At 38.6% G+C, this 26,221-nt stretch overlaps 1 protein-coding gene across 1 annotated transcript in view; it reads right to left on the bottom strand.

The window, feature by feature from the left end:
- The window catches only part of LOC306953618 (cohesin subunit SA-2-like), a gene marked incomplete at both ends in the record, with an annotated part of 54,653 nt that overhangs the window by 19,895 nt on the left and 8,537 nt on the right, over nucleotides 1–26,221 (bottom strand). The window contains 9 exons of the mRNA XM_079544580.1: nucleotides 1,727–1,834; nucleotides 9,889–9,968; nucleotides 12,163–12,261; nucleotides 16,647–16,770; nucleotides 17,212–17,285; nucleotides 18,505–18,656; nucleotides 19,675–19,879; nucleotides 22,431–22,502; nucleotides 25,944–26,050. Of these exons, the coding sequence (XP_079400706.1) occupies nucleotides 1,727–1,834; nucleotides 9,889–9,968; nucleotides 12,163–12,261; nucleotides 16,647–16,770; nucleotides 17,212–17,285; nucleotides 18,505–18,656; nucleotides 19,675–19,879; nucleotides 22,431–22,502; nucleotides 25,944–26,050 (1,021 nt within the window). The remainder of the gene's footprint in view (nucleotides 1–1,726; nucleotides 1,835–9,888; nucleotides 9,969–12,162; nucleotides 12,262–16,646; nucleotides 16,771–17,211; nucleotides 17,286–18,504; nucleotides 18,657–19,674; nucleotides 19,880–22,430; nucleotides 22,503–25,943; nucleotides 26,051–26,221) is intronic.

Below are 26,221 nucleotides of genomic sequence, written 5' to 3'. Positions count from 1 at the left end.
GATCTGCTGTCCCTGCGGATGCAGAGATAATTTCTGATACTTTAAAAGTACCCTGCCAACTTTCTGGACGACAGATGCAGATTCCACAGTGTTGAACATACTCTGAGATAGACATTTTCTCATACTGCAGAAGGGGTTAGCTCTAGACTGAAATTAAACATTAACTCAGTAAAAATATTGCTACCCAACCACTAGTGTACCTCTTCTTGAAGATAGTATAGCATCTTGTATTTGCAAGAGGCAATTTACAACATACTCAATTTTACAAACACAGTGGAGAAACTGCTCACAATATGATATTGCCATTTTCCTCCTTAGCCTAAATGAGCACGAATGCACTGCTCATAAGAAGTTTTAATCCCAAAACACATACAGGAATGCCATTCCCATAGATTCAGAGGCCCAAATGGCTTGGATTTAAGAGCAGGACCACACTACTCAGTGTCAGTATAAGCTTGTACTTTCAGAAAGTGCTTCTGCTGGTATAATTTATGCCAGCTCTGTAACTAATCGACATTAAAAATGCAGACACTGAGATTTCATATATACACCAAGAAGAAAAAGAAAAAAAAAACAAAAACCGTTATACTGAAATTTTTATCAGTACAACTAGGAAAAGGAAGTTGTCACTACTATTTCTATCACACCAGAAAAGATGTTTCTGTACTAATACCAGAGTCACAGAGAACAAGGCCAAGAACAAGGAAAAGGTTTAGAGGATCAGAGTGTCTACGCTGTACTGGGAAGCTGAGAATAAAAAGTCAAGTTACCAAGGCAATCAGTTTAGCAGCAAAAGACAGCCATGTTCTGGGAGGAAAAACAGCTGATTTATGATAGAACATTGGGTCAAGCAGAAAATGCTAGCAGATGAGATAGAAGATTCATCAAAAGAGAAATTTATCTTCTTTTGTCTTTCTGTTGGATGTGGCAACACAAACTCTAGCATGTCAGCAGTTCAGCTAGATAGCAACAGGCAGCTAGGAGAAGATTCTGCATATGTGAGAAACACAAATAATTATTTCCGAATTCAGGCACAAGCCTTGCCTAAATAGTTTTATTTTCATTTCTTTTTGTAACATAAAATCACTTTCCTCAGCCACAGAGACAGAAAATTTATTTCTTCTCTTTTTAGCACATCAACTCCATTCACTTCATGCACTTCATGCTTCATGTTATAAGAAGCCCATTTATAAGAATTACTCCTGGGGAAGATAAACCCTGTACTTCATTACCTGACACAAAACTGGGAGGGCTTTTTAATCTGTTGCATCTCTCATTGTTCAAAAGCCTTTACAATGTACAAGGCAACTTCCAAAAGGGAAAAGAGGAGGCCATTTTTGTGATTAATCACCAATGCTATGGAAATGCAGCAGTTGCCAGGTGATGAATTAGCTTGTAAGGAGGAACGCAACAGGAAAAGAAAGAAGAAAGGAGGCATACACTCAAAGTAGGATGGTGTCTGTGGATCAGTCAGTTGTTTCATATTCTCTGTGTTAGGCTTGCAACTTTTCTCATATCTACTGGGGAGCGCTGTGCAGGGAAACAAATGATTACCCCCAGACAGAATTTCTCTTCTGATTCAGGAGAAGAAAGCACATCTACTATCCTCATGGTATATACTTCCAGCAGAAAAAAAAATGAATGCTTAATACCCCTCTTAAATAAATCCACCTTCATTCTGAAACAAATGAGAATATGCAAGAGGTAGGCAGTCAGATAGAGATACCTTTTATACAGGAATTCCCCAGCTGCTACTGCAAGTGGACGGTGTGTGGTATAAACAAACTGGTATAAGGTCTCACAGTCTGCAGCTGATAACACGTCCTCACAGTTCCTAGGCAAAAATAACAACAGAGGTTACAGTTCAGGTTTATCTGCACGGAACACAGTGAATGAGATGTCCAGTTTTACTGGACCTGATGCCTTGCAACTTGTTTACATAGCTAATATTTTGTAGGACATGTCTAAATACGTAATCAAATGGAAATAGCAGCATTTTTTACTCATTTTATAGACAAATTGAGGCTTGTACAAGCTACGAGTAATAAGGCCCACTGTATGGACAGAATATTAACTTAAAGTATTACTAAGGTTGATTAGTGGCCATGATAAAAAAGAGCAATAATGATCAAAGAGAAAAATGATGCATCTATGCTTATTGTCATTGACAATTAAATAACAAGAAGCCTCCATCTTACAGTACAAACTCTTCCAAAATGCATTAGCACAGTATTTTAAAGCTTGTACTCTGTTACACTAGGCCTACACAGTGTCACACACAATAAGAAATCAAAACACATACTTGGTAGCATGCTTATGAGTGCAATCTGTCCAAACACACACTGAAAATCACAATTTTTTTGACAGCCATTCAGCTACCAATTTTTAAAATATCACAGGCAACTAATAAACCTAGAACACTCTATGGGAGTTAGCAATTGTGTTAGCATCAACTGCTTTACAAAACATGAAATTGAAGCATCAAGGTTGAATAATCCAAAGAGGAGATAACAGAAGTGAAGACCAAAACAAAGGTTACAGTTTCAAATTGCTTGCTTTCTACTGCAATTGCAAAGTCGTTCAGCTAAACTACATGAGAGAATGAAACAGCAACATATCAGATCCTTCTGCTCTTTGCAACCAGGTGAAAGACTTCTTATTTATTGTTGTGATCAGCTCTCAGATGGTGACAGTATAAAGCCACTTGCAGCTGCAATCCAGTACCACTTCTAAAACTGAGCATTTGTGCTTTCCATTTGGTGGGACCAACGCCTTCAGAAAATTAGCACCCCTTCCTATGCTTGTCTGTTTGTCTCCAATCCTAGTGCATCCTTTAGCAACCTCACAAGTCACAAGGCCCGAAAACATTATCCTCAAACCTGACTGAAATGGAGTGAGATCTCATTAGGTGACAGCATAGCTGGGGTGTTAATTAAAAATACTTTTTGTAGCACAGGCTACGAGTTAAAGAAATGGGGAAGAGGAAGCACTCATTTCTCAAAACCCACAACTTCTCATTTATAGAAGTTGAAACCTCATGAATTTTATCTTTACTATGTATTTACTCATGTATCACTTGACTCTTTCACAGTTTTTCTGAATTTGTTTATAATGGCCACTGGCACAGTAAAAAGGTATTTAAATGGAAGTGCTGATGGTCTGCCTCCAAAACTGATGGGTCAATCCTGCAAGATAATGCTTGCCCTCAATCAAAAAGAAATTCCAGCAGGTTCTGGCAGCCTCTTTTAACATGCAGTTCCCTTGAGTATAGAGCTGTGGTAACAGAACAAATAGAAAGTGCTCTCAGTATACGTTGATATCATGTAATGAGTATAAAGGAAAATGTTCATGTGATTCTCATCCAGCCATCTACAGAACTGGGGAAATAGTGTAAAAATGTGTTTACTGTTGTTAAAAAAGGAGATATTAAGGTAACATGGTGCTTTAGCATTTCTGAACAAGTATTGGTGCGTCCTGAGATAACGCGAATGTTAGGGAATGAACCTTGAAAAAGAAGAAATTTTGGTGTAAGCACACTGTGATACATGGTCTAGAACCGTGTGGATGTGGCACTGAGGGACGTGGTCAGTGGGCATGGTGGGGTAGAATGATGTATTGACTAGATGATAGAGAAGTCTTTTCCAATCTTAATGATTCCGTGATATTTGAATTTACTCATCTTCATAGGCCATGTTTCCCCCTTCTTTGCACATTCACAGAAACAGTGAGAGCTGTGTGTCCCTAATTAAAAAAAAAAAATTCCTTGAGTTATCTAAATAATTTAGGCAAAGTGCTCAGTAGCATGCCTGCAGTCTCTCTGGGTAGAAGTTACAGATTTAGTATTGCCAATGCAAATGAAATTCCAACCTCCTTGTTTTTAACTTTGCCTTCAAAGAGGTTAGGACTTCGCCCCACTTACACTAGTCCAGAGCAGTGTTATTTTCTCTCCTCACGGCAAGAGTAGGTCAATTGCAACAGCTCTGATCACTTACAAAGCAGCCCCTAGTAGCACAGAGACTGTGGAATGAGAGGAAATGCCTCTATGTAATATCACTGTTGTCCACATACTGTTCAACTACTCTCTGTGAGACAGTGAGGTTTACACTCAGTACTCCCACTCAAGTGAGAGCTTAGGGGGTTTTACTTGCCTCTGGAAGTAGCAACACCTGGCTATACTGCTGCAACTACCAGTAATAATCAGTGCCTTTCTTTTCACATACATAAACCAATAAGCACGCATTCAAAGAATACTTTAAATACAGCCATAATACTGCTGCAAACTTACAGCCCTCAGAATGCGAAGCAACAGATAAAGGTTAAACCAGAAGTGCCTGCCAGTGTTTATTTTTAGACACCTAAACAGGCATGGCTTTCCACATACCAATGTCATGACACACCATTTTCTCTGTGCTTCAGTGTGAACATAGCGTAGAGAAGCTGGGATCTTCTAGAGAGAGATCACAGACCCACTTTGTTCTGCCTGTGGCACCAGCTGAAAGATTCCCTGTCTTCCCTTTTGTTCTTTTTCACTGCATGCAAGAGACATGACTATATATGACTGCTGGAATCACCTATCGTGGTCTGTGCTACTGCTTATATCATGGACAGCAACCAAAACCACAAAATAAAAATACACTTGATGCACTTTTCAAAGCTTTTCCACTTTACTCTTTTTGCTCTTAACGACAGGAAAAGATCACATAGAGAAAGATTTGGCACATGGTATAGAGACACTGGTACCAAGGTACAGCACCTCAAAACAAACTAGTTTATTTTGCATTTAAAATAAATTCTAATTAAATACCAAAATCTGCGAATACATTACAAAATCATTACTAATGCATTAAGCACTACCATCCAAAAAACACCTTTTGGTAGCATTCTGCTTGAGCAAACAGAATACAGTAGCTGATTTTTATACTTAAAAATGTTATTTCCTTCTTTCCACCCTGCTGTCATAAGATGCGTTTCAAAACAGCATTTCTGTGTTGAACAAGAGAAGAACAACGTGGTAGCCATACAATAGCATAACAAGAATACTTCCCTTGGCACTTTAAAATAGAATTAAGATGTCGCACTGTGATTCCATGGCTATGCTGTGACAGAGGAGAGGAGGAAGCACATTACAAAAGTGCTGTATGGTACTCCGTTTTGGCTAAGAAATATAACCATAGGAGACAGGCATTCCTCATTTGTTGTCAGTTCTTCAGACAGGAAAGATAAGATTTCAGAATAAACATAAAGGTTCCTGAACAGAGGTGTTCGATGACGAAGAGATGCTGAAGATTAACTTTTAGAAAAGCAAAAACCTGCAAAGGTGGGAAAGAAAAAAAAAAAAAAAAAGGAGCAGGCAGAGCAGAAAGCACCTTCCTTTGGTACATTTTGGTCTTTCACTTTTGCTTAGTTTGTAATAGGCTTCACTCTTCTAAAGGACTGCCCTAACTCCACCTTAACAGGAGTGTGGGCCTGGATGAATCACAGAGGAGCTGTGAGGAGCTCCATGCCATTCCCTTTTGCTGGTATGCAGCGTGCTGCAATTAAGTTACTAGTGCAAGAAATCAGAACTGTGCTGTGTAACTTGCTTTACTAAAGTGAGATCTTTGTATTGGTACTTCTCCACCAACATCTAAGAAACACTTAATTCTCCTGAAAAACACTGGACAAGACAAAGGTGGTCAACTTCCCTACGCAAAGCAACTTCCTCTCTTAAGTTTACTTTCTACAATCACATGAAAACATGTTTTACAATAGCATTTGAGCCTTCAATACAACTTGACTTTTTCTCCGAATAAAAGCTTTCTGAATAACCTTGCTAGATATAATGCATTTGCCTATCAAAAGTTTCTTTCTCTTCCTCAGTCCACAGCACTCCCCACTGACTCTGAATTACGTGACATGGTTATGACATACTTTGCCAACTCCAGTTTTCAATATTCTCCCAGAGTGTAGGCCCTCCATCTCCAACCTAAAACTTCCATCTCAGTCTAACTGAGAAAAAGGAGGGAGAATTAATTTTTTTCCTTTTTCTTTAAGAGTACAGAGACAATGTATCCCTACATGACTTGGGCCTTTTGTGCTAAAGAGAACGCACAGAATTAACAAACCTCAGTTTACTGACCTTTAAGTTAGATAAACCCTACTTACCACTGTCAAAGTATTGAAGTGAGAATTAATGTATTTATCAGCTCCAGTAAGTAGTTTAAATGAGTTCCCAATGAGTGCAATATACTCACAGCTTTCACTGAGGCAGCTCTCCCAGATTTCAAACTTCAGAGATTTGTGTTTAAAACTCAATTTAATTTCTACTTACATTCAACTAATGTGATACAGGGTAATTTGCTCCTTCTTTGCTCTTTACATTTCACACTGTTGGTAAACTTGTGCCCCTACGTGCACTACCTGTAACTGAAGTAGGTGAATGCGGTTATTTAATTACCTTTATAACCTTTTCCAAACTCTCTACTCTTTCAGCTACTTAAGTACACAAAAATGAACCGAATTGCCTGCAGCAGCAGCCCCACTGAACTAATTTACCTACTGAAGGACAACATTTGCATTAAGATTCCTTGGCTTCTCATTGTGACTCCATTTTTTATCCTTCCTAGTTCTACTCCCTCTCAAATTCTTTGCAACATTAATGCTAATAATTATGTATCATTAGTAGCATTAATAATTTCTGTTATGCTATACCTCACAGGCTCATTCAGTTTCAGGATCACACCTGTAAAAATAGAAATCCACCAGCCCAAAGAGCTTGGCATTCAACGGAGACAACATACAACAACCAAGAAGATAGCTCAGCTTAGAGACAGACAAAATGAAAACACAAATATAGATTTGAAAACAACAGCAACAAAAAAAAGCAGGTATATGCACAGCAAGAGGGCTTTGAGTTGGCACTGTTGTTTGTTTTTGTTTTATTTTTAAATAATGCAGTAAATTTAAGTGAATTGAGAAGATTGGTATTTTAGTGTTTGTCTGGCTGAATAGAGAGAGAATATAAAGGTCAGCATATAAGTTTGAAGCTCCATGGGCCAGAGTAGTCACTCTGCCCATATTACATGCAATACACAGTGTATATTCCACAGCAGTGATATGCAGTGATGGTTATGAGACAGCCACTGCTGTTACTAATATATACGCAGCGGATTTGCAACTGTAAAACATCACAAAAACAATTAAGTAGTAAGAGGTCTTGCTACTACATCTACTCATGAAGACAATAAAAGAGAGTTGCTGATACAGTATTTTTTGCCCAGGAAGTTGACAAGAGAAGCCAACAAACTAATTGGAGGGGAACAGCTACTCCTGGTTTTGCATCTCTCTAGTACACGCCATTAAATGACAAGATCTATTCCAAGATTAGAGTCGTGTCCTACAGGTCAGTACCTGACCAGTTATGTTCATGCTGTTGTTTTTTGGTTTTTTTGTTTTGTTTTGTTTTTTTAAATAAAGACTTCTTGTTAACTGATTCCATGATTCCAAATCAAATATAGAAAGTTCTTACTGATGGATGTTCTTACTTTAAAAATGGAAATGGTACCTTTGAAAATAGAAGCTTGACCTGAAAGGTCTTTCACACTTCACTAAAAATGGTAATTTGGGCAACTAGAATTCAGTTGCCAAATCTGTAGATGGGCCATCCCTAGAGAAGTCAATAGAGCATGACTAAAAGCTGCACAAAAATTGATTACAGCAATACACACAAGATAGCTTCTGTAAATGGTACTGCTACATTTGTCATTCTTTGCAGATAGTGGAAATGCTGTCCAAAGCCTCATTTCATGCTTTATTGAATGCATCAGGCAGCTTTCCCATTCAACATCCAGGTACCAGTTTTGAACCATGATAAGCACTTATGCTGCAGTCTGAATTTTTTTGCTCCTGTAACATCAGCAGTGAAGTCCCTGCTGATATCTGTAGGTAGTGCAGCATGAGCCTTTCCCTGTGCATCAAGAAAAGTAACTCAATGCAGGCTCTTACTAGGAAATCTGTGGTGGAGACTGTATTATCTACATCCTCTTCACAAAAGTTTTATAGACTGACCATTATCACCTTATCAAAAAGAAGACCTGTCATTGAATTTGCCCTCTATGTCCCCAGTTCCCATTTTATTATTACAGTAATTAAGCAAAATCAGCAGCACTCAAAGCAGCTGAGAGGGAGAAGGACAGAAAGGATGGCTACAAAATAAATGAGTAAAAAGAAACAAGTATGTATTGCTAGGACTCCACACAGCCTAACTGAAAATAAAATATACTCATTCTGATAATGAAAAGTACATCTTATGATAGAAAAATGTCACTGAGAAAACTTTAGATGGAGCTTACACTGGAAATCAAACTGTATTAAAGAAAAATCTGGGAAAAATTTGCTTGATGAAAAAAGAAACACTGATCAAACTTTTGCAGATTGCATTAATGAGAACACTATCACACATATAATATAATAATAATAAATAATAAAGCCAGAGACCATAAACAGCTGCAGGGCCAATACAGCACTTGTCAGTTCAGATACAGAACAGGGACAGCCATAACTGGTGTTCAGTATCTTTGTACTTCAACAATGGTGTGCTACTCCTCCTGGCACAGGGACACGTTACACACAGACACAACACTGTGCTTTGTTCCAACAGCTACACACCAGAGAACCAACTGATGTAGAAAAGGACATTGTAAACAGAGAAACAATACGACCCTATCCACAAGTAGTGAGATCCAAACAATGGTACTTCCTTCAGAAGAGCATGCTGTATTCATAGTGGTCATATGCTGTTCTGATGCATATGCTGGAGTAACCTAGAGAAATGCCACTCAAATCAATGGAGTGTGAAATAGGAGTGAGTCCAGACTATACAGCATTGCTTCAATGTATAAACATATTTGAAATTTAATGTATATACCTAGAACACCATATTATTTGGTCCACTAAGTACTGCATCCTCTTCTAGCAATGACCAGTATTTCTGGCTTACATGGAAAAGCAATTGCTATTGAACAATGCACCATGCTGTACATGAAGACAAGCAAGTGCATCAGCAGAATCCATCTTAAACCCTGAAACAGAAGAGACACAAAGTCCTCTAAAATCTTAACTGTATTAACAAGGAAATGCACTGGACTCTTTTAATCTTGTTTTTGCACTGAAAAAGAGGGACAGAGAATTTATTCTTCGGGTACTTTGCCAAAGAAGTTCTTTCTAAAATAAACACATTGCTCAAGGATACATTGGAATAGGACTCACATATTTCTATAATGTTAGTCCAGTTTTTCCCACCCCTTCCAGTCCGATATTACCCTTCCAAATCTATGGCTGACCAGTAATTTCCCACCAAAACAACTTTCTGTTAGTTTTCCACTTCAGCAAAAACAAGACATCATATACTTGCTCACTCCCTGTCAGTCTACTGCAGGCTTAACAGCTCCCAGATTCTCTGACATGGAGCAAGGAATCTGATAGCCAAAACTCTAGCAACAAAGTTCAAGGCTTCCTGCATGGGGGAAGATGGCAGAGTTCCCTGAGCTCCTAGTCAAGATCTGGTAAGCCTGGGACAGAATGTTATACGGTGGGAACTTCCTGGAAACAGGCAGATGCTTGGTTTGAGAAAAGCCAACATCAAAACTCTTTGGAATTTACTTTCAGGGGAAGCATGAAGATACAAGTAATGTCATTCTCATGGTGAATCTGACTGCAAAGGTTTTCTTAACATTGGTGCTTCCCACAGAAAGAAAATGCCATGTCTCAAGCAGTTTCAGCTGTAACTCATATCCTGCTGAGACCAATCATTTCTCAGCATGTAACTGATTACAGGAAGATTCATCAGAATTTTATCTGGATCTTGTTGCCATTAAAACAATACAGTAAATTAAAAAAGAAATTATTTACTGTGACATAAGCATCAAGAGTTTCATGGCTTGAACTGCTACTTCATGGTCCTTGTCCAGAGGCATGGACACAATTCGATCCTAATGGATGTAAAATGACAATAAAAAGATGTAACATGTTTTGTTCTCAATAAACATATCTTTTTGCTACAGCTAGATCATCTACACTAGTAGAGCAGAGATTTATTTTTATTTCAGCAGCTATTTCCTAAGAGACACAAGGCAACTTGATTACTACCAAGTAGTTCCCCAGCCCCTGAAAATTAACAGCATGTTCATTTTTTAACTGAATTAATCATGCAGTAATATGTTGGGGGTTTTTTTTTCAGATGTAATGTATGCGTTCACAAGAAATCAACTACAGTCTACAAATTAAAAGCGACTGACAGGTTGCTTCCAAGATGTTACTACTGACACTTCAATATGTTAAATGGAGGTAAGCCTCAAATTACAAGCATTATATAATCAGTTTCTCCCATCAAAAATAAAGCATGTGTACCTACACATTACAGAAGCCAGTGCTTTGCTGGAAAGGTAAGTAGGAATTGAGTCTTAAAGGTGCTTCATGAAACAGCAGCAATACTCCTGACCTCTAAAGTTCACATTATTATAACTTGGTACATATACAAACACCTCAGAAACATAGTCGTTTTCCTGTCCTGTGTACCCAAAGGCTCACTCTGCAGCACAGCCTATATCTGTAAGGCATGTTAAACCTTCACACTTGCTTCAAGACTAATAGCTTCCTCAGTAAACATATCATTTCTAAATGTCTAAATCCATTTTACTTTGCATCTTCCTTTTTCTAGCAGCCCAGATACAAGGTGTGGAAGTCCACGAATCCTGAGTTTCAAAGCTCAAGGGTAACAGAAGGAGCACATGAAATACAGCTTATTGAAAATGGATTGATGATCACATATTTACATTTCTCATCATTAAGGAAGTGGGATTTCAACTCTGGGAGACGTCCAATCACTCTGCATCTGCTGATTGGATTTCTTTCGTTTCAACAAGGAGGAAGAGTTAGGTTTGGTTTGTGGGTTTTTTTGTTTTGTTTCTGAGTGTGGTTTTGGGTTTGTTGTTTTTTTTTTTTTGATATTCCATTTGGGAGGTGGAATTTGCAATAGTCCATTTATATATATATTACCATCCTCCATACAAAGAGACATCTTAGTAAAAACAGACTAGAGCTCTTTCATCAGTCTTTGAATACCAAGTTGCTTATGCTGTTTGCAGTAACTTATAACAACCTCCCTTTAAAAGGAAAGAGAGAACACTACCAAAAAGATGTTTAAAAAAAGTTAGTCTTACACAGCCAAACTCCAGTCTGAACAATTTCTTCTTAAAATACCAAAGTCTGTATCTTCTTATTTGACAATAGTCTACAGGTATTTCTTACTATAAACAACTGCTCTGACATCTAGGTAAGCACTGCACCTTTTGCAAGAAGAACACGAATTACCACCACATGCAGGCACTTGATTATGGACTGATTCAGAGGGACTGTGGTAACAGCTCCTCCTCTCACAGCATCTTGAGATTTCTTATTTGCATACCATAAAGATACTGCCCCATTAGGATAACAACAGCTGACAAAGTCATTACAGAGGGCAGGATTAAAAAAGTAGAAGGCTTATTTCTTGAATGGGTAAGGATGTCGGAATATGATAAAGGTTTATGCATATATTGGAATATGATCAAGGCATGTACATATAAAGTCTACATGGTCAGTGCAGGCACAGAACAAGCTCTCAAAATTTCAGGATGTCACATGACTTGTTCAGTTAGGAGATAAAAGATCCTTTTTCAAGAGTCATACTGACATGGTATAGCAGCAAAGAGTTATTCCCATATCAGTGTAATACATTGTCAATCAAATATTTAAGAGCTTAACTAATTATCAAGAATAGCAAAAAAAAAAAAAAAAAAAAAGAAAAAAAAAAAAAGACCACTGGAGCATCGAACTCCTTCCCACATTCCAAAGTTCTTTTTTAAAAAAAGAAAGTCTGGGCTGTTCTGGATAAATGATGGATGTAACAGTGCATGTTTACATCATTCTGCGCGTAAATAACCTGAAGTGAAACAGAAAATTCCACAGAAGCAGAGGGAAACACCTCTGTGAAACTCCTTCAGCCACTCAGTCAAGCAGGCTGTTTCCGCAATACTCTAAGCTTCTGTCAGTCAAAGGAAAGGGGAGATGAACTCTGACCAAAACCATCACACCCCGTGTCTACACCCAACCCAGACTTAACAAACAAACCAGCAATCTATTTACCTTGAATCTGCTAGTAAAGAGATCCATCTTGGAAACAAGTTCTTTTCTGCTGTAAATTCCCTGCAGTCCCAAAAGACACTTCAACCGCACTTCAGCTTGCTACAAGAGAAAGAGAAATCCACTAATATGTTATCTCTGATGTTATTTACTATTGGCATATATATTAAGAGCTCTATGTGGGTGCCTGAAGTACATTACCTGAACGCTACCTCATTTTCTTTATTAGTTACATCAGTATTCTACACTTTGCATGCCTCTTTCCCTCTCTCTGAGAAAGCCTACAGTGAGCCAAATGTGAAAATGACATCAATGCTTGTTAGGCTCCCTAAAATCCAAAGAAACTCTCCAAAACATTACAATCAATACAAGCAACAGAGTGCAAAAGACAAAGAAATTCATCCACTTAAATATATACAAATACAAGATTACAGATGACCTACTTGATGCCATCAGCACTCTTCTATACAATCAACTTTGTTCACCTCCTTTCGACGTCTGACTCAGACAACAGTTACACCTCTACAAGGACTCCAAGAAATTCCAGCCCAGCAAAACTGCCCAAGGAAGACATACATCTTAAAAATGCACCAGCTTATAATCATTGATTCTTATACAACCAAAGATCACAGAATGCAGTGGCTAGAGGAGATCTTAAAGATGATGCAGTTTCAATCCCACTGCCATTGGCAGGGCTGCCAGCCACTAGCTCAGGCTGCCCAGGGCTCCATCCAACCTTGGCCACAAACACCTCCAGGGATGGAGTGCAGCAGTGATGCTATCATAGCAGCTGTGAAGCAGTGGGTCACCTCAGCTGGTGGAGATTTTTATGAGCACGGCATGCAGACTCTTCTTGTTCATCACTAGCAAAAATGATAGCTAATGGGGGTGATTATACTGAAAAATAGTGTTATGTAGCTGAAAATTTGCTCTATCAAATAGCATTATTATGCTCTTTGTATTTGTTGTAGTTTACATGGAAATAAATATGAGGAATTACTTTCAGAACAACCTACATATAAACGTTATGTCTTCTGCTTGTTTCTTTTCTACACTGGCATATCGTATTTTGAGCATTCTATGGAAAAAAAAAATAGGTTGCTTTGGGCTTGGCATAGTTGGTAAACAGTTATCCCTATAGGTGTCCCCTGTCATTAGTACTGCTGCTTCACAAATGCCTTAAAAGAAGAGGACTTCTCTTTATCCAGCTTTTAAATCATCTCCAGTGAATCACTAAACCTTTCAAATGACTAAAGCTTTAGATGTCATTAAGGAAGTTATTTTGAGGATCTAACATAGAATTATCACGGTGTTCCTTAAAAACAAAACAGCAGGGATATCTGCCAACACTGCAGGTCTTGAATCAGTCTCTTCACATTAATTCATTAATTCTTCCTGCTAACAACAGCAGCAAGAAAAATTAAGGAAATCTAAGAAAGGAGGCAACCTACACATAGGCTATCTATTACTACAAGTTCCTGTTCAACTCTTGGGATGGAAAGCAAAAGGATGACATCTTGTAGCTAGGTTTGACCAAAAATTCTGCATAAGACAACTATTTGCTAGGAAAATAGAGTGAATTATCCGTAGGTGATAACGAATACTGCTCTCTAACCTGCATGTGATAAACCAGCCGTATATATTTTCCAAACTGTGTTCACCTTTAAAGTAAAAGGCCTAGTGTGAGGAACAGAATCTTGTCCCACCTTACTGCTTCTTACAGCCATAAGCCCTCCACATACAACTCTACTCAGTCTCAGCTTGTTACCTACAATTGCCTACTGCCAGGAGTGGCATGGGCTGGAGCACTGCACACTGCTCATTTCAGCTGTCCTCAGTATCTTACCACAAGCTTTTTCTTGAGAACAGAGACATTTTTGGTGGATAGGGACTGTTTTGTTTTTAAGTTTCTAATAATTTGTTGGATGGTCACGTAGTCCTTGGAGAACAGCTAACAATTAGTGACAGTGAAGGGAAATAATATAAGCAAATCTTCATTCAGGATACTCCAAACACACGTCATCCATTGGCTGTATCATAGTATATTTTGCCCAAGCCTACAAAGACTGCCAGGAAATATCAGTAAGACAGAGAGCAGCTCTACTGACATCAAAGACCTTTGCACAGACACCAGCACTGCTTATATACAAACTCAGTTACAAGATTTCAGTGTTGATCCTATCCAAGAGATGGAGCTATTCAGTAAGCCTTGTAAGTACAGGCTGGGACACGGACCATTTTACAAGGTCAGACTGAGTAACTGCTCCTCTTCAACACTCTCCAAATAACAGATCAAGAAAAACAGGTCTACTTTTGAAATACTGAAGTGTGAAGAAAATTCAGCTTACCTACCCTGTCAAGGTAAAACATAGTTTAAAAAAAAAAAATTGCTCCCCTCTTCCCCCCCCCCCCCCCCCCCCCCCAAAAAAAAAACCATCAGTATGCATACAGAAATATGATCTCTGGAAAGAAAACCACCATGTTAACATAAACATTTGAAGACAGAATTTCAGAAATTGTTAGAACAATGGGATCCATTTTACACTCACACTGCTTGGGAGACAAAATTTCTTGAGATTTGCCAGGAGTATCACATGATCAAGACAAGTTCAATTTCAACAAAAGTTTGTTTCCCCACACAATTTCTCTAGGTTTTGGTTTTTGGGTTTTTGTTTTGTTTTGTCTTGTTTTCCTGTTTCAATAGTCTAAGGAGAAAATCTCAGAAATCTGCTCTGAAGTTCAAGACAAATCTAGATTAACATGTTGGGAGCTCTCAAACATGAGTGCCTGCATGCGCACAAGCATCTCCCCCTTCTCATTGCCTTGCCTTCTTCTCTGATGGTTCTCCCTTCCATTTTCCCCATCCTTTCTCTTCATCATCTCCATTTTTCTGGTGTCTAAGTCTTATCTTCTTCCACAGCACTACCATTTAATCTGATTGCTGACTTAGTAGCTATATACCACCTTGGAAGAACATTAGTGCCTTTGAGCACAAGTTAAGTGACTCGGTTTCACAAATGGACTGGTAAGTGACTGCGCTTATAAAATTATTACATAAAATTGTCCATTTGCACATGGCAGTCAATTTTACTGTCAAGCTTTAGAAAAAATGTTATTACTAGTAGATGAACATAAACTACTTGAAAACGTATCTTTATAGCATTGTTCTGAAACTGTTACTGAGCCAAAGAGGGATGTTGATATACAACTTAAGGATGTATTACCACTGAATTTGGAAAACCCTCTTGCACCCAGACAATAGACTTTCACAGAAACAAAATCACAAAATGGCCAGGGTTGGAAGCAGCCTCAAAGAACATGAATCTCCGACCCCCTGCCACATGCAGGGCCACCAACATCCACATTTAATATTAGACCAGGCTGCCCAGGGCCTCATCCAACCTGGCCTTGAACACCTCCAGGGACGGGGCATCCACAACCTCTCTGGGCAGCCTGTTCCAGCACCTCACCACTCTCTCTGTACAGAACTTCCCCCTGACATCCAACCTAAATCTTCTCTCCCTCAACTTAAACCCATTTCCCCTTGTCCTGCTGTTATCTACCCTTTCAAAGAGTTGATTCCCCTCCTGTTTGTAGGCTCCCTTTAGGTACTGAAAGGCTAAAATAAGTCACCCTGCAGCCTTCTTTTCTCCAGGCTGAACAAGCCCAGCTCCCTCAGCCTGTAGAGCCTTTCATGTAGAATACAATGTTTCAAATTGAGGTTTGATGACAAAGCAGTATGTTATGGGGAAGAATGATTACATTCAAATTAAACATTTTAAGACAAAACATTAACTTTACACTATTTTTTTCCCTCATTAAAGACTCCCAAATGACTGAACTTTATATCTGTTCACAACACTACAGATGATCCCGGTCATATTTTTCACAGTTAGAAGACTTCAGCGGTGGTTTAACTCTGCAGCCTGAGTTGCTTGACAAACATCTCTACAGAATATTCTAAAAGCAAATATTCTTGCTGCCCACCACCATCAGGGCAAAATGGAAACACTTATTAAGGGTGAAATCTTGAAAAATCACTTCTTATTCCCACAGTTTGATAATTCTCCTAACTGAACGTACTCTAAAAAGATATTCTGATCAGATAAAACTAATGTGGGAAAAGACAAAAAGGTTCTTGACAGATTTGTTGCTTCTGAAAAATCTACCTTTGCAGAAATAGCAGAAAGCAGGGAAATAAGAGGCTTTGTGCTCCCCCTCCTGGCTTTGTGGTAAGCTACAATTTTGTTTACAGAACACGTATCTAAAACTAACACAAAACAGAATTTATACACACATTTATAGGTAGCCTGCAGAAGTTCACTGTGACAACTTCGGTAAATAACCACTCATGATAAGTTCCTCTATCTTCCTCAAATCTGTCACGTGTTTTAGAAGCATGAAAACAGCTTAAGTTTTAGGATTCTTCCAAATCAAAAGTCTTCCCATCTATTGCCCCCATACAGAAGAAAAATTCAAAACTTTACCTTATCATACAGCATCCATCCAATGTATTTTAAGTAGCTATCATTTAAAAAAACATCTGGGTATGTTTTAATCCAGTTGCCAATTTCTTCAATGCAAGTAGCTCGTATCTCAGGGACCACATCACTGTGAAATTATAAAAACATAATATTAACACATTAACAGGCCTAATACACATTAAAATATTATTTGTAATATTTTTTCCTAGAATTGCTGAAATATATGCAATCCAAAGGATTAAAAATATCTTTATATTAGTGCTCTAAGTTAGCCTTCAGTCAACAACTAAGCCACTTCTTGCTACACATTTCACACAATCATCACAGTGAAGTTCTAGATACTGTCTCAATCACAAATGCACAGCTCTGCAGCTGGTAGGAAAAATTTTCAAAGCAAACTCCAGAGAGGTCATTTGCTAAATGCAAATTGCTTAGAGTAATGTAACTGCTATATTTTCTTGGACAATATCAGTGCCTCTAGGACGTTTAGCATGATTCTGATGTCTGGACAATCTGAACAAGAGCCTTTTGAGAATGTAGATATCTCACAACACTATTCTATTCTTACCGGTAGCGACTTAGGAACGTCCCCTTGAAAATAGCGTGCATCATGTTCTGTATCTCCACAAGCTTCTGATCATACTGAAACAGAAAGAGAACTGAATGTTTCAATTCACTTCACGTGAAGAATCATTGCACTCGCGGCACCGCTGTGGTCCAAATCACTATTATTTACACATGATACCAACACAAAATGAGAGGTCTGTTTCTACACTGACAATTGACCTTCTTGCTGCTTCATACTCATAAAAGATTTATTAGGTACCAACCACAAACCTTGATAGAAAACACAAAATATTTCTGATATGGTGAGACTTCTTGTATCAACACAAAGCATAACTAGTATGCGATCTTCACATACAGGTTTAAATTCTCTTTTTATGCACTTTAACAGAGATGGAAGAGAGGCAGGCCAAAGAATTTTCAGAACGGACCTAATACCACAAGGAACATGTATTTTAACCAAGCCCAGAACATCCAGCTTTGAAATGCTGGAAATATGTTGCTTAAGGTAAACATTTTTTCATCAGTAGTATCAGAAAGGGTGACAAAATTGGTTCTATTTCACCCTAACGTGACATTTTGTCTGTTTTTCCTATAAGATCAAGATGTTTAAAACTGTGGTCTCACCAAACACTTCTTCCTAAGGAAAAGGGGCTGTTTCTATACCAGAAGAATCCTTGGACATTCAAAGCACAGAACACAGGTTAACAGCTCTAAAGCGAGGAGAGAAAGAGCTATCCTTGACTGCCACATACTGAGCTACTTCAGTGCAGATTTATTTCTTCTAGTCAAAGTCCTGCCTCTGGAGGTGATAAGGAGCTGTTTGACTGAGCAGAGAAGAAATGACAGAAACTAAGCACAAGGTAGATATAGGTCACATTATGACCATTTTTACAATGTTTTACTTATAGAGAGGTGACAGCTATCCCATGACCTTTTTTGTTCATTTCATACACTGAAATTTAGATAAAGACCTACAACATTAACTTCTAATATGCATAAACATATAAACTGCACTCCCACAACACCAAGCTCCTAAAGGAATTACACGTGCATGTAAGCCTGGATTTGTGTAGGGATCAAAGCATTTAAGACAGACATTACAAGTTAACAGTATATAGGACAGTTATCACTTCAGTAACTTTTATAAGGCTTAATCTTGGCAGGCACAAATGCTTTGCAGCATGCATTAAATAAAGATATAAACCTCAAAGAACTACAGCAACTCAGAAATAAGCAGTCAGCAATCCTACATTTTACATCTTCACTCATCTCCCATACAAAACACCTGCCTAACCTCTTTCCTTTTTCTCTCCAGCTGGTCAAGTCTGTAATTGGTCTTCTTGCCACTTATCCTATTCTTTTCCACCTCATATAACCGCTGAGCATTGTGCTTGTTGACATCAAGGTTCAGATGCACGCTTATAACTGCTGTCAGAAGTTTCATTGCTGAAAAGGAAACAAACCCAACATATTCAGCTTAGCTCAGATGCATATAATACAAAGCACCCACCACTTCACCACAAAAAGCATAAGGCTAGTGAAATCCAATTTGTTATCCACAATAGAAATAACACAACATTAAAGTAATCTGTTTTAAAATACAGTGTTTTAAAAGCAGATGATGATCAAAAAAGAAAATGTGATATTACTAGCAATTTACAGTTTGGCAACAGTTCACTGAGTTGTCAGAGATTGTCATTTACTGGACAAGACTCACATTAGTTTAAGTAATTCCATCTGCAAAAGAATCTAGAGCTAGGGAATAGGTATGTTTCAGTTAAAAAAAAAAAAAAAAAGTGAAGCAGGTTCACCAAAAAGGCTGGCAATCTTAACGCTTTACTTGAATTAACAAAACTTTTTGTTCCTTTAAGAACATGTTGGTTTGCACACATTTCAACTGGTTTTCCAAGCCTTTGAAGCAAGCAGTGCATTTAGAACAAATTATACATCAGTGTATTTTACGGCAGAGGTCATTTATTGGCTTTAAAAAAGAAAGTGGCTTTAGAGGCATCATGCTGAACCAAATAAAAATGTGGTGCAAGCAGTGTTCTTTTCAGCATAGATACCACAAGAATAGCAGCTCGCCAAAGAAAGCTTTCATGGATAATGCATTTAATGCAACCTCAACCTCACTGCATTAATTATTAGAGGGAGGAAAACTATCAACACAGAAAAAGCAGTAACTGAATACAGAAAGACTGTGGCTGAATTCTAAAGTTAGTCCTACCAGGCATTAAAGAAAGTTTCTTTAGAAAGAAAAATCAGTATAAATTAATCACATTTGGTTCAGTTACAAATGGGAATAAATTAATTATATTGCAGTAACGGACGTTAGGAGAGCAGTGTTAATGAAAAAGAAGAGAGCAATTTCTTCAGTGGAGACTTACCAATTTTGGAAAGTTCTGCTTTGCCCACAGGTCAGGAAAAAAAAAATCATCTATAGCTACTCCATGCATTGCTTTACCTGCCAAAGTGCTTGTGTGTCTAAATGCTCTGATCACAGAGTCTGCTAAGCCTGTAAGCAGTGAGATGATAGTATCCATCAAGTAGCTGTCATACAGGATGCTGCACTGGCACTGTTGAACAAGTACTGCAATGAATTCACAGAAATTGGCCTTGAACTTCTTCCAGTAGGGTCCTGCTCTGATCACAGGATAGTCTTCATCGCTCTGCATATGGAAAAAAAAAGAGTAAAAAAGTGTACACGTACATCTCTCCCACTGAACACCAGTTTTGCTGACAGTCAGCTAAATCCTAACTCCTCTGTATCTTTTCTCACACTTACTACTACAAAGTAAAGACATGCAACTACAAAACAGGCAAGAACACTTAGAAAGTAGAGCTACACTGTCATGACAGCTCCCAGCTTAAAGCAGCAAATGGGAGGTGGCTGTGAACACATGGGAGAGGACATGTGAAGCCACACACAGTACCATGAATAAGTTTCATTTGCATAAACCATGAGCGCTCCTGGCCTTTACTTCCTCAAAGGTAGTACAGTAGATTTTCCCCCACAAAGCCCTTCCTGCTTCTGCAACTGTGTGGTAAAATTCAAGAGGAAACTGATGCAACTGAAAAAGAACTGTAACAGTCAAATTGTTTTTTGGTTGGATGAGGTGGTTGTGCTGGTTTGGATGAGATCAGTGTAAATTTTCTCTGTAGTTGCTGGTATGGTGCCTTCTTTTGGATTTGTAATGAGAACAGTGGTAAAAACACACTTATGATTCACATGTTGCTTAGCAGTGCTTACATTAAGTTGAGAACCTTTCTGCTCCTCATGCTGTCTACCAATCAAGGAGGCTGGGGGTACACAAGAAGCTGGGAGAGGACACAGCAAGGACAGCTGATCCTAACAGACCAAAGGAATATCCCACACCACGTAGTGTGCTCAGCAATAAAAGCTAGGGGAAAGAGACAGGGTTGGAAAAGAGGCACTAGGCATAATAGAATTTGCCTTCCTAAAAAACTGCAACACGCAATGCAGCCCTGCTTTCCTGAAAATGGCTGAACACCTGCCTGCCAATGGGAAGTAGAGAACAAATTCCTTCTTTTGCTTTTCTTTCACAGCTCGTTTTTCCTTTTAAACTGCCTTTATCTCAAGCCATGAATTTTTCACTTTTACATTTCCATTCTTTCCCCCATCCCACTGAGGGTGGCAGACCAAGTGGCTGTGCAGAGCTGAGCTGTTTACCAGGGTTAAACTTCAGCAGTGGTTCAACACATAACCACACAAAAGTGTCTTAAAACAAGAGATCTGACAGCAGGAAAGCAGAAACAAACAACTGCAGCATAGGGCAGGATGAGACTATTTTCCTCAGCAGCACTGCGAGCACAAAGAGTTTAATCAGACTACAGTTTGAAAACAAATATTGAGTCACTCACCTGTGCCACCAATACAGGTACCTAAATCTCTAAAACCCCCACAGACACAGCGATAGGCAATCTTTCTGATGTTATGCAAAGAGCAAGTTACAAATATGTTCACAGTACATATCTTCAGGTCTTTTCAAACCTTGGTGATTCTATGATTCTACGACCACGCCAGGAAGAAAGCAGACAGATGGCAGACTCAGGAATGCCTGCAACCCAAGATGTATCGGGAAATATGGAATCTCAGATGTGTTCCTGATCAGGTTACAAGACTTAGTTCAGACTTTACATTCGTAGCAAGTGCCAAGTAAGAAAGGAAAGGAATGTTGCAAGTGATGTATGGGAAGAGTTATTACAGAAAAGCTGTTTCTTTTTTTAAAAGAAAATATTATTTCAATCAAATGTCTGTGTTCGCAAGAGAATATTTTTATGAAGAAAGCTTTTGAACAAAAATGTATGCCAAAAACTCCATGTGCACATGTAAAGGTTGCTAGAACGGGTGGGGAATGCACCAGTCTCCCTAAAACACTGCAGGAGGTGGAGTGGCTTATCCAGCAGACAGCTAAGCATCATACAACCATTGGTTCACTCTCTGCCCCTCAGTGGGATTAAGGAGATAATTGAAAAAGTACAAGAACTTCTGGGTTGGGACAAGGACAGCTGGATAAGAAAGAAAGAAAAAAAAAATTAAAGCCAAAAAACTGAAGCTGATGATGCACAGTACAATTGCTCACTGCTAGCTGAACAAGGCCCAGACAGTTCCCAATAAACAGCAGCCCTGCCAGCCAACCTACCCCCGTTCTATTGCCAAGTATGAGATCACAGATTATGGTATATCCTTCTAGACAATCAGGGACAGCCATCCTGGTTCTGTCCCCTCCAAGCCTCCTCACTGGCAGGGCAATATGAAAAGCAGGAAAGTCCTTGACACAGCGTAAGAACTGCTAAGCAACAACTAAAACATCAACGTCTTATCAACATTATCCTCATCATAAATGCAAAACACAGCACCACAACATCTACCAGGAAGAAAATTACCTCAGCCAGTTGAGGCTGCAATCGCAGTTCAACTTAGCCAGCTCAATAAGCACTCTTCACTTCCCTTTAAAACCAATAGCAAGGAACAGGCACTCCAAAATGCAAGTGGTTTAAACCCAAACCAGAGGTCTAAAACAGACCAGATGAAGTATATCTCAGGAGTGCACCATTATCTCTAGTCACCAATACACATTTTAGTATCACTAGTTCTCATGTACTTCCTTACACTGGAGACAGTGGCAGAATTATGCAGCTGAGATACAGCTACAGAAAATACTACACTACAGTTAAAGAGAACTACAAGAGTCTTACCACATCCACTGGCCAAGTAACTGTTAGGATCCAAGGATAGGCAATGAATTTCTTGTACTGCAATCCAGTTTCCTGCAATGCACAAGAAAGAAATGTAAATGATTTTCAATGAAGTGTCACAGTTAATTCATAAACATAATGAGTAATAATAAAAAATAATACCAACCACACATTGTATCTAAAAACCTATTACAACTTAGAATAATTTATACTATATATAGCTCACACAATCCAATGCCTTAAGAAAAATCTAATCCCTTCTCATTGCGTTATTCTTTATATACAAGCAAAGATGAAAAGAAAAAATGATTTTTAAATTAAAAAAAGCTTTCTTGCTACAAGAGGCAATTTGCTTTTAAAATTTAAAAGAAAATGTATACCATGTATAACTCCCATAGTTAGTTCTAATACACACCTCCCCAGCATCTCAGTATCCATTCCTAACATCTAGTAACTAGGTACTGTTAAACAGCTAAAGTCCTAAAACAAAATACACATTCTGAGCTTTTGAAATTATAGAGAAATGTTTTCAGAGTGAAAAAGTGTTTGTCATGTTTTCAGAAATGCTTCCTCAAATCTACAACTACTACAAAACAGAAGGCACAAAGTCTGTAGCTTTTATTAGATTCCATGAAGCACTTCTATTGCCACCTGGCTATACACTAAAGCAGTAAGCTTATTTATACTCTCATTAATTTTTTCAGCAATGAAATGGGAGAGGAACCTATAAAAGAATCATAGAAAGATTTGGGTTGAAAGGGACCTTTAAGATCTTCTAGTTGCAACCACCTGCTATACACCTCCCATTAGACAGGTTGCTCAAAGCCCCATCCAGCCTGGCCTTGAACGCTTCCAGAATAAACTGCTGCAAGAAATAAAATTCATACAGGAAGAAAAGCAGCAAAAAGAAACAGCAAAAAGAAGATTAAGAAAGAGGGAAAAACAAAAAAGCAGCAGTCCTAAAGACAAATCCGTCTCCCCAGTGAGGTATGCTGTGGCCCACAAAGAGTACATAAATGCCTCTAAATCAATATATGAAAGCCATGTGCTTCCAAGACCCATACAAGCTACCTCCTTGAACACCAGTGAGAAGAGGCTCAATTCCTCTTCCTCATTCCATCCCATTAAGTATTTTCACATATGGATACGATTTCTCTGAGCTTTCTTTCCAGAATGAAGTCTCACCTCTCTCAGCCTCTCTATAAATGAAAAATCATTCATTATCTTTGCGGCCCTTTACTGGACTCCATTGTGTAAACTCGTATCTTTCTTGTACTGGAGAACCCAGAGCTGTACTCAGCACTCCAGATGTGTCTCAGCAGTATAAGCAGAGAGGAAGGATCACCACTCTCAACCTGCAACAGATGCTCTACCTAGAGAAGGCCTTCTTTGCTGGAAAGGTACACTGCTGGCTCATGTCCATCTCATCATCCACAAGGACATAAAGATCCTACTACATAGGGCTGCCTTGCTGGCCATCAGTATTTAACAGTGCATATATTTATTTCTCCTTAAATACACAGGAATTCCTGGGGTAGAACTTCATGAGGTTCTTCTCTGCCCTATTCTTCAGCCTGTTCACAGAATAACAGAGCATTTAAGAGTTGGAGAAATATTACAGACAGCTTCCTCAGCACTCGCAAGTGCATCCCAACAGGGCCCACGGACTTACTGATGCTCTGTTTGCTTAAGTGCTCCTAACCTGATCCTCCTTCTGTTCTGCATCCTTTGTCACCAGGACTGCTGCTTCATTTAGCAGCGTGGCCATGTTTTTCTCAGTTTTCTTTTCAATTTTTATATACTTGCAGTCTTCTCTTCCCGTCCCTCACATCTCCTGCCAGATTCAACTCCACCAAAATTTTCCACCAGCACTAACAACAATTTTGCAAGGAAGAATGGTAATACTCTCCACTCCCATTACTACTTACAGCATTGCCACTGTTTCCATTAAAAATTTTGTAAATGTAAATAGTCCTGCACAGCCCTACTTCTCAAGTAACTTAGTTATTAAATCATGTTTCCATCTTATTTGTTAAAAAGATAACCTCATGAGAAAAAAAAAACCTGCAAACACAAACAGGAAACAATTCATTTTAAAACAACACTCGACTTCGCTCTTATCACTTCTGCTTTAAAAAAAAAAGAGTTTAATCCCAAAACATTTTCTCAGTCGCCTAATACGTGGTTAACATAAAAAACAATTGCACCTCAGACACCATTTCTTCTATACTAATTTGATAGTCATAACATATCAAAAGTAAACCAAACAAGTTGTCAGACATTATCTTTAGGAATATTTCATTCCATATAAATTATTTTAGGAATGTACTTTACAGTCAGTCTATTTAAAAACAGATCAAGAGCATTTCAGAACTAAACAAATTTTAAAAGATTGAGAGAAGATTTAGAGTATCTAACACATGGATTACCATCTTAGTATTTTTCATTAGTAAAATGCTTCTCAAAAGTAGCACATTACATTACTGTCTCAAAACCCAAGTCAAGTCAAATCTCAAAAGTGCTGCTAGCATAGCAATGCAGAATACAGCTTCTGAGACAGCTGTAGAATCTTTCTTTTTACCTACCAGGACAGGAGAAACAGTTACAGAGCAGTGACACACCCAGGGTGATGGCAGCAATCATAAAATCATAGAATCATAGAATGGCCTGGGTTGAAAAGGACCACAATGATCATCTGGTTTCAACCCCCTGCTGTGTGCAGAGTCGCCAGCCACCAGACCAGGCTGCCCAGAGCCACATCCAGCCTGGCCTTGAATGCCTCCAGGGATGGGGCATCCACAGCCTCCTTGGGCAATGTGTTCCATTGTGTCACCACCCTCACAATAATCACGTCCATGTACCCTCCAGAGTATGCAGCCTATAATGAATGCTATTTGGGGTTAATTAAGTTGGGAATGAAGTGCCAGATTAATAACTCACTTGGCCAGACATTTATCAGGTCATTCCTGTCAAAAGTTAGTCCAAAAGCTAGTACAGTTCTAACACAAGGAAAGACACATTGGCAAATTCATCCTCTGTGGGAATTTCTACAGCAGCTGGTCTTTGAGAGATGCTCAGTTAAAGTAAGGCTGATGGCTGCAACTTGACAAACCAATTCAGAGGGAAAAAAAAAAAAAGTAAAGAAGCAACTGTGAGAGTGCTGCAGAACATCTGATGTTGGTTCACTATAAGTTGCTATCAAAAGAGACAGATTCAGAAACATCAAGTGTGTTAGCCCTAATAACTCTGAAAGAAGAAGTCATTTATTAAAATTAAAAAAAAAAAAAAAAAAACCATCCTGATGCTAAAATAAGTCACTACAACACCAAATTTCTCTTGTGAGAAAACAAGATTGTTTTCCTGAAGAAAGGGAGTGCGATACAGCTCCTGAGAAGGAGTAGGAACTCCGCTCAGGTTTCTTATTAAAGTGAATCCTACTGTTCATATATACACACACACACACACACACACACACACACACACAAGAAGTCACAAAGTCAAAGCTGCACCTACCTCATCAAAGGTTTCTGTCATTTTTTGCATGACATCCATCCTGTCTGAATGAATTTTGTTTGCATCTCGTTTTTGTGAATTTTGAAACATCTCTGCTGTTACCAGACCTAAACAAGTGAATTTTAAAAAGAATACTGAGAAACGCATAACATTAAGCACAGTAAGAACTTCAGGTCAAATTTAGAAATACCAGGAGATAAGAGTTTACACTGGTATGGGCAATATATACACAGGGAGACGTATGAAACACAGATGAAATGGAACTAAAATACAAATTA

This window comes from Tetrao urogallus, assembly GCF_951394365.1.
Source record: "Tetrao urogallus genome assembly, chromosome: 1".
NCBI lineage: Eukaryota > Metazoa > Chordata > Aves > Galliformes > Phasianidae > Tetrao > Tetrao urogallus.
The sequence above is the reverse complement of the archived record's forward strand: the minus strand, read 5'-3'. Positions and strand labels throughout refer to the sequence as shown.